This window comes from Misgurnus anguillicaudatus, chromosome 10 (genome assembly GCF_027580225.2).
Source record: "Misgurnus anguillicaudatus chromosome 10, ASM2758022v2, whole genome shotgun sequence".
Lineage (NCBI taxonomy): Eukaryota > Metazoa > Chordata > Actinopteri > Cypriniformes > Cobitidae > Misgurnus > Misgurnus anguillicaudatus.
This window is the reverse complement of record NC_073346.2, coordinates 38,833,852-38,841,687: the sequence shown is the minus strand read 5'-3', so window position 1 is coordinate 38,841,687 and position 7,836 is coordinate 38,833,852. Positions and strand designations below refer to the sequence as shown.

At 41.2% G+C, this 7,836-nt stretch overlaps 1 protein-coding gene across 1 annotated transcript; it reads right to left on the bottom strand.

Annotated features, from left to right (window-relative positions):
• Nucleotides 1–875: 875 nt before the first annotated feature.
• nr1d2a (nuclear receptor subfamily 1, group D, member 2a) lies at nucleotides 876–6,777 on the bottom strand. The gene is made up of 8 exons (XM_055211392.2): nucleotides 6,554–6,777; nucleotides 4,775–5,002; nucleotides 4,552–4,640; nucleotides 3,752–3,896; nucleotides 3,024–3,676; nucleotides 2,597–2,782; nucleotides 2,306–2,516; nucleotides 876–2,227 (listed from the first exon to the last, which is right to left on the bottom strand). Exons 1-8 carry the CDS (start codon nucleotides 6,570–6,572, stop codon nucleotides 2,031–2,033), a joined length of 1,728 nt encoding a protein of 575 aa, XP_055067367.1. The 5' UTR covers nucleotides 6,573–6,777; the 3' UTR covers nucleotides 876–2,030.
• Between the last annotated feature and the right edge of the window lie 1,059 nt (nucleotides 6,778–7,836).

Sequence of the window (7,836 nt, the reverse complement as noted above, 5' to 3'; positions counted from 1 at the left end):
ACAAAGGTTAAAAATAAATATATTTTCAACTTCAAAAATATACTTTCTAAAATGAACTTGTATTTAGAAAATATATTTAGAATACATTTTGGCAAAGAATACATTTTGCCATATGGGATGTAAAATGAGAAATGTATGTGCTTGCCCTTGAAATACATTTCGAAATATATGTTGATATATGAAGGTTAAAACTAAATATTTTAAAATTCAAAAATATATTCAGTTGAGCAAAACTTTCTACAAAATGTATTTAGCATATATTTAAAAGCATATATTTTTTTATTTGCCGTATGGGATTTAATGCATAAATGTAAACTTATTTCAGATTCAACTCTTCGAAACCTATTAGGTAAAAAGTTGGTTCAACTTAAAAAGTTACTTCAATTGATAACACCTAAAAAAATGATGTTTATTCAACCTTAATTTTCAATTTGGTTTCACTTTAGGTGAAAATTTTTATTTTAATAAACTTACTTTTTTTTTAAGTGTTAGAAATTAATGTCAATTTTTGAGTTGATCCACCTTTTACAGTGTAAATCATGCTGGATTGCATTGGTGAAGTCTGAATCATGCTAGTCTAACTGCATGCCGGCATTATAGGTGATGTGCCGAATGAAGAAATGAATTGTATAATTTGTTATTGACTAGGGGTCTTTGGACACAAAGTATTTCTTTTTCACCACCATCTCAGGATAAAGACTGCACTTTACACGCTTTAATATTTGTTGAATACTTGCATATCACATGTCCTGTGGTCTTTTATAAATACTGCGTACCATTCATGCTATCCTTACAACAGTACATTATGCATATACATGATGGCCCTCTAGTGGGCAAAGACAGCTACTGCAATAAATAAACAGAAGACAAGAAAATAAATTGCAAGTAAATATTTATTGATTTACTTTATATTGATAGATTTCAAATAGATATACACAACTATACATACTGCACTGTTATTTAAGGAAACAAAAACATGGACAACAAATGTGAACAAGGGAATAGCACATATTATTTATTGAATAAAGGCTGAGAAATGTCCATTTTTGTCAAGCTGTTTCCATATGCATAGTCATCAAGAACCAGAAGTGTATCCCAAAAAAATGGGATTGTAATATTGTTTCTCTGCTCTGATAAAATGCGATTACCAATGAAAAATATGTTCCCCGATGTGGCAGAGAATGATAAGGCAATCTAAAAACATCTGTACAAACATCCATAAATAAAACTCCATCTCTTTTAATTGTGCACGAAGCATACTTTGTTCACTTCAACTATACACATTTCCAACTGCATAATGGAAGACATAAAACATCTCTCTTTACGTGGTCTATATAAAAATGACAGCAATGAAGGTAAAATATTGTCCTCCTGTCATTTAAAGTGACACCGCTCATAAATTACTATCGGTAGAGGCAGATGTTCTCCGCCTCGCCGTAATTATGGTGTCTGGGGTAGCCGAATGCGCGTGCAACGCTGCGGTTTGTGCTCGCCGCTTTCGATCTGTTCCTCAACACCGCGTGCAAAAGCATTGCCCCTGTTATACAGGTTTAAACGATGCCGACATGCATCTACACCGCCAGCCACTGCTAGCAACACACATACATTCAGGAAAAAATGACAACACATAATCAGTCCTTTTTTTTTTAAAGACGTAACGTCTCGGACGAGATACGACGTAAAGCTGCTCTTAAACGAATAGCCATGCATTAGCAGCTATTGCACGTAATCAGAAGACGTAATAATTCAAGCTTTAAAAGGGTTTAGACAACCTTTGCTCGGGCATAACAAATAATTACAATGAACTGGTTCAACAAATCAAATATCTAATAATATATAGCTTCAACATTTGAATGGTGCTTTAATAAGACTATGGTTTCTGTATGCAATAGTCAAAGCCAAAGTATATACGTTCTTTAAACACTTTCTTTATTCCTAAACCTTTAAGGTACAAAAGCTTGTTAAATACATTCAAGAGTAGAATGAGAACCGCCGTTGGTCGGACCGAAGTAGAGGAAGCACGTTTTGGTTTAAGGTTGGATTTGAAAGGCCAGTAGCTCTTCTGAATGCATGTTATTGAGCGATCTCAGTTCAGGCAGTTTCAGGAGGAGCTTGGTGAAGATGGCCGATTCGTTCGAGTGGTTCTTCATGATCAAGTTCCTCAAAGCTCGGATCAAAGTCTCCTGCAGGGCCTCCACGCCGTTCACGTTCTCGATGGCCGATCGGTCTGCACCGGCAAACAATCGTGTCAAACTCATTTGCTATATATTTTATTAATGCACGGTTTTAAAAGAGAGATGTTTACCTGCAGACACCAGAACTACGGCCGTGAAGAGACTCATCTCCTCTTCGTTGAGCTGCAGGGCCGTCAGCTTCTCACTGAAGTCAAACATACAGGTGAGCAGCTCTCCGGTGCCTATGGAGCGTAAAAGGTCCACGCTGTACTTCCTACCGCCGAGGAAGGTCACAGTCCGCTCTTTCACATCAAAGAGAGACACGAAACGCACCATCAGCACCTGCGTGGTGGGGAAGAGAGGAGAAACTTATGAAGGAAGGAGATTCTGTAAACGGTCACGGTGTCCGGATGATGCGTTACCTCGAAGGTTCCTGCCTTCAGGAGGTTGACCTGATCCTGTTGGGAGAGGTCCTGAAAACCGGGGATCCGCTTGGCAAATTCCACGACTTCTCTTACGGCGGGGATGAAGCTCTTGGAAAACTCCTCCCAGATTTCATGACCGGGCTTGCAAGGGTCCACGAAGGGGGAAACGTTCATGGGACATACCTGAGAGAAAACACCAAAGAGTCAAATTACAACAGATAAACGCCTATACTGTCTTCATGTTTTACAATGCAGTGGCTCTGTTCAAAAACACTGCAACGTACTGCTCATATAGAGTCACGTAGACACCAAGGCATCTCAACAGGTTTGGGAACAGAGCCAACATCTCTTGCCCTAAGCAAGTACTGAACCTAATATTTATACACGCACTTTAGAACTAAACAGTGAGCAAAGTATCACTAACCAGATGCCTTCTGTATCCTCCTCTCTGAAGTTCGTTGACGTTATTCCCATTATAAGCGTGGTAAGGCAAGTTTTCCGACTGGCCGCCGCAAGGGCTTTGACTGCTCTGCTGGGCCACGTGATACCCGGTCGCGTGTTCCCTGTAAGGCGCAGGCGTGACTCTTAGGTTCCTCTCACAGTCCGAGCGTCTCTGGCTGTCTACCCCACTGCCGTTGCTCCAGTGGTTCCAGCATTCCTGCGGCTGTTCCTCATCCTTACTGCCGGTGCTCAGCGTGTCCGAGCTGGCCGGAGAGACGGAGCCGGCGCGGGGCGGACTCGCGGGTCGCTTATACGCGAACAGTTCTTCCCGCTGTAGTGCGTTGCTCGCCGCGTCTTCCTCCCCACTGTCTGACGAACAAGACGATGCCGAACTCATGGACGTATCCATGGGAACGACCGACTCAGAGTCCCGAGACAGATCCGAAGCGGACCTTGGCGAATCCGGCGGTGACGGAGAGGAGACGTTCGAGCTGGTTTCTACGGCACACGGTACGGCCTGGGTGCCGTGAAGCATGCGTTGGAGCTGACTGTTGTTCATCATGTTATTCATGGCCGTCTGCATCTCCAGGAGCATCCGCTGTTTCTCACGCTTGGGGATTCTTCCGAATCGTACAGCTGAAAGATGTTTCGTTTATTAACTACGGCACTAGCAAAATAGCAGATAGGAGAACGGCGGCTGTTTATACTCACCGTCTCTCGACATCCCGACAGATAAACACTTCTTGAAGCGACACTGCTGACACCGATTACGGTTTATTCGCACGATAGTGCAACTTTCAGTTTTTAGGCATTTCTTGTACTGAATATTCTGCTGGATGCTTCTTCTAAAGAAGCCCTGTAAGAAAGAAATCCATTTGGTTACTTACAAATATCAGGGACGACCACTGTGCATCATAGAAATAATGCACTTAACGTGATTTATACTTCTGTGTCAGACCTACACCGTAGTTACGTCTTAACCCTGGAAAACCCGGGAGAATCAAAAAAACATTTCTACTATTCAACAAATTTGACCCTGTGGGTTCTCCAGGGTTAAGGGACGGTCACACTACACTTTTCATTCCATTGACTTCGATTTATCGGAATGCAAATGCGTCAGACCGGAAATGCACGCTCGTACTGTAACATGCTCGTGGACACTGCCTACTAGTGGTCTGCATGTGTAACTGCATATGGCACAGAAGTATAAATCAGCCTTTAGTTTATTTCGAAGGCGTATGGTGCTACTTAGCCAATAAAAGGATAATCATTAAAATACATAGCACGCACGAATATCCAAACTTTCTTTTTTGGATTGGGTTGACCTACTTTTTATATTTATCAGTATTTAATAACCATTCCCTCACTTTATCTTCCATCCCAGATGGATTTTCATAACCAGAACAGCTGTTTTGCTTATGATACCCTATAGGGCTGCCTATGTAAATGGTAAAATGGATGTTGGATTAGAGCCAACATGTTTAGGGATCCTTGGAGAGGCGTTTTTATACCTTGCAGCCCTCACAGGCGTGAACGCCGTAGTGGAAGCCAGATGCGACGTCTCCGCACACTTTACACAGTAGCACCATTCCATTAAGCTCTGGAAAAATAGCAATTAACTAGGTTAGCCTATATACACTGAAAGGTAACAAACCCGGTGATGCAGAAATAATACAAATACATTGGAATTCACTTGGTTATCTAGGGAGTGAGTGTAGTTTTTAAATGACTTACTTGTAATACCGCTCTTAGTAGCGAGCATCGGCCCGGTCTTATCAGAGGCGTGGCCGCGAGGATGGACGGGCTTTGAGAGAAGCCCAATGGTGGGAGTGTCTGAGGTACGGCTCTGATTAGTGGACAGAGGTGGAGAGCATGATGGTGAACGGTTGTTTGAGCTGTCAATCATGTATGACTCTGGGCTGGAGGCGGAGCTTGAGGAGCAGACGTAGGCTATCACCCCTCCTAAAAATTAGACGAAAGAAAAAAATGTAAATGAAATTTGATTACCAAATGTCTTTTATGAAATATATGATTGTTTATTTTATTCTTGATTTAAAAAATATTTTGCTTCAATAACTACTAGACCAGTGGTTCTCAAACTTTTTCCGCATGCGGCCCCCCTTGTGTACGGTGCATTCCTTCGCGGCCCCCCCAAAGAAAATTTATGACAAAAACTGTTCTAAAATTTATTTTTTAATTAAACTAAACATTTTAAGTTATACAAAGTAGTGCTGTTGGTTAGTAGCCTTATTTTTATTAGGTTCAATTACACAGAATTCATAATTTAAAAATGTCATAAAACTGGGGCCCCCTGGCACCATCTCGCAGCCCCCTTGGGGGCCCCGGCCCCAGTTTGAGAACCACTGTACTAAACATTCATATTAGCATCATCATCACATAGTGTCAGAGGAAATGAAGTACTAATTCGACTAACCAAAAGCTATTCTGTAATATCACATAACCATTGTATAGTATGGTACATAAATACCATACAAATAATATCTAACAATTATATAGTATTCATTTATTCATATAATATTGCGGTCTATATATAAAAAAGGTTTAAAGTGCTTTCACCGATAAGCAAGGAGAGACAAGCATAATGGTTTTTAAATGGACAAGGGGAGGTTCCTTAACCAGCAATAACCCTGCGTTTCTCAGACCCACCCACACGTGGACCTCTCGTGTTTTGTTCTGAGAAATAATCTAGGTCACTAGATGTCTGCTGCCTCCCTCACGTGGTACTGCAGAGAGCCTCGCGTCAGGGTAGTGTGCTAAATTATACAACGCACGCCCCGCCGAGCTTGGGCCAATCACGAACCGTGTGAGTCAAACAGCACGCCACGGTCGTCCAATCAGAGAATACGGACCCGATTTCTAGTACACACGGGCACATGGCTAGGCTACGCGAGCCATGTGAGCTCGACGGTTCTAGTACTCGGAGTACTCGTGACGTCAAGGGCACTCCTAACCCACATATACTGACGCGTATCAGATCATGCACCGGCTGCAAAGATGCTTTAAATCACCAATTTTGCGTTATTCTGTCGCGACAATAATAAATGCATTATTACTAGTTACTCCTTACATAGTTAATGTTACCAGGTTAACATGAGGTTATTGCGCTCTCGGGGATATATTAATATTTCTTATTACTATTAGTGTGCACAATGTAGCGCATCCTACCTGTCTGTAGTGTTTTGCTTTCATTTTTTTTTACATTTTTGGTGCAACATATCAAACATGACTTCAACATTATATTACACATAATGTTAAGGTAGCATCGTGGAGCTTAAAACACTGGGACAACCTATTCCTACTTATAAATATAGCATGGTAGACTATGCAATTATACTATGTAGACTAGTATACAATAATATTGCGAAGGTTAACATTTAAACGAATAAACTGATATATAACCTACACTTTTCGCTTTAGTTATGTTTCAAATACTAGGCTACTACATGATGATACAGTATAATTTTGGGAGTTTTCTCATCAAATGTCTCTTACCTTGCTTTGCCGAATCCATGTTGAAAGATTTCTCTTCAGATGAGAGATCTGCGCTAATGATGTATCTGTATTTCAACCGGTAAAAATAATTCCAGCTCGACACATGTACGTATAACCTGCAGCTAATTCGACGTCGATCCGACTTGTGATACTCTAGCTGCCCTCGAGCCGGATACAATGTATCGTCAGATCACCGAATGTATCATCAGATCACCGAATGTATCATAAGATCACCGAATGTATCATCAGATCACCGAATGTATCGTCAGATCACCGAATGTATCATCAGATCACCGAATGTATCATCAGATCACCGAATGTATCATTCTGTGTTCCGCCAACTGCGTTTGATCCTCCGCGTTTCACTGGAAGTCCCTAGCTGCGCGCGAGCCCTCAGAACTGAATGTTCTTCTCTCGCGCGGTTCCGTCACCGGCTCCTCCTCCTCGTGTGCGCGCCTGACTCACTTTAACCCAGTGACACACTTTCAGACATCCAGAGGCGGAACCACAGCTCAAGCACCCGCTGCTGCAACGTGAGGTCGGCGATTTTGGGAACATCGTGTTATTTTGAACCGTCGCCACTCCCTGTCAAAATAGCAACAAATGCCATGGGCAGATAAATGGGGTGGGAGTGTTGCCCCCTCCACACGAATGAAACACAAGGAAAACAATCAGTTGCTCATTTCCAAGAAATTGAAAAGAGAACCTTTGAGTTTTCAACGTGACACCACGTGTGGGTAACATGCAGGTGAATAATGGCCTTTTAATTGGGAATCATTAAAAAGCCTAAGCAAGATGCAATATTATTGATTATATACCTTTAGGCGACAAGAAAAAAATATATACTGTGTGTCTGTGTAAAAGTGTGTGTGTTTTAGTGTGTCTGTGTATGCACGTGTGTGTGTCAGTGTCTTTGTGTGTACTTATCTATTTAGAGATTTATCAGAAAATAGCTGAGGATATACGTGAGGAGACAAATACTTAAAAAACCTGCTCAGTTTAAATGTCTTTTGGGGCATATGGTCATGTTTTTCTTTTTGTTGTGAACTGGGTTGCCAATTTTGTTGCATGAATATTTTTTTAAATCAGCTAAGCATTTTAAAGTTATTTGGTTCACTCTCGTGACTCGACATAAGATATAGATCTCCTAGATATAGACTTTTCTATTCACAGAGAGAAAGTGATGTCTGAATGCATCCTATAAATAATATAGTAAATGTTTTATAAAGTTTAGCTTTATTACACTATTGCTTCACTTTTTCTTTTTTAAGTCACTAACAATA

Bases quoted from the DNA above. Each gene is read 5' to 3' on its own strand.
- nr1d2a (XM_055211392.2), bottom strand. The intron at 2,783-3,023 runs GTTAGTGATACT...GTTTTCTCTCAG, and splicing joins GAGGATACAGAAGGCATCTG to GTATGTCCCATGAACGTTTC. The intron at 2,228-2,305 runs GTAAACATCTCT...TTGCCGGTGCAG, and splicing joins CGTAGTTCTGGTGTCTGCAG to ACCGATCGGCCATCGAGAAC.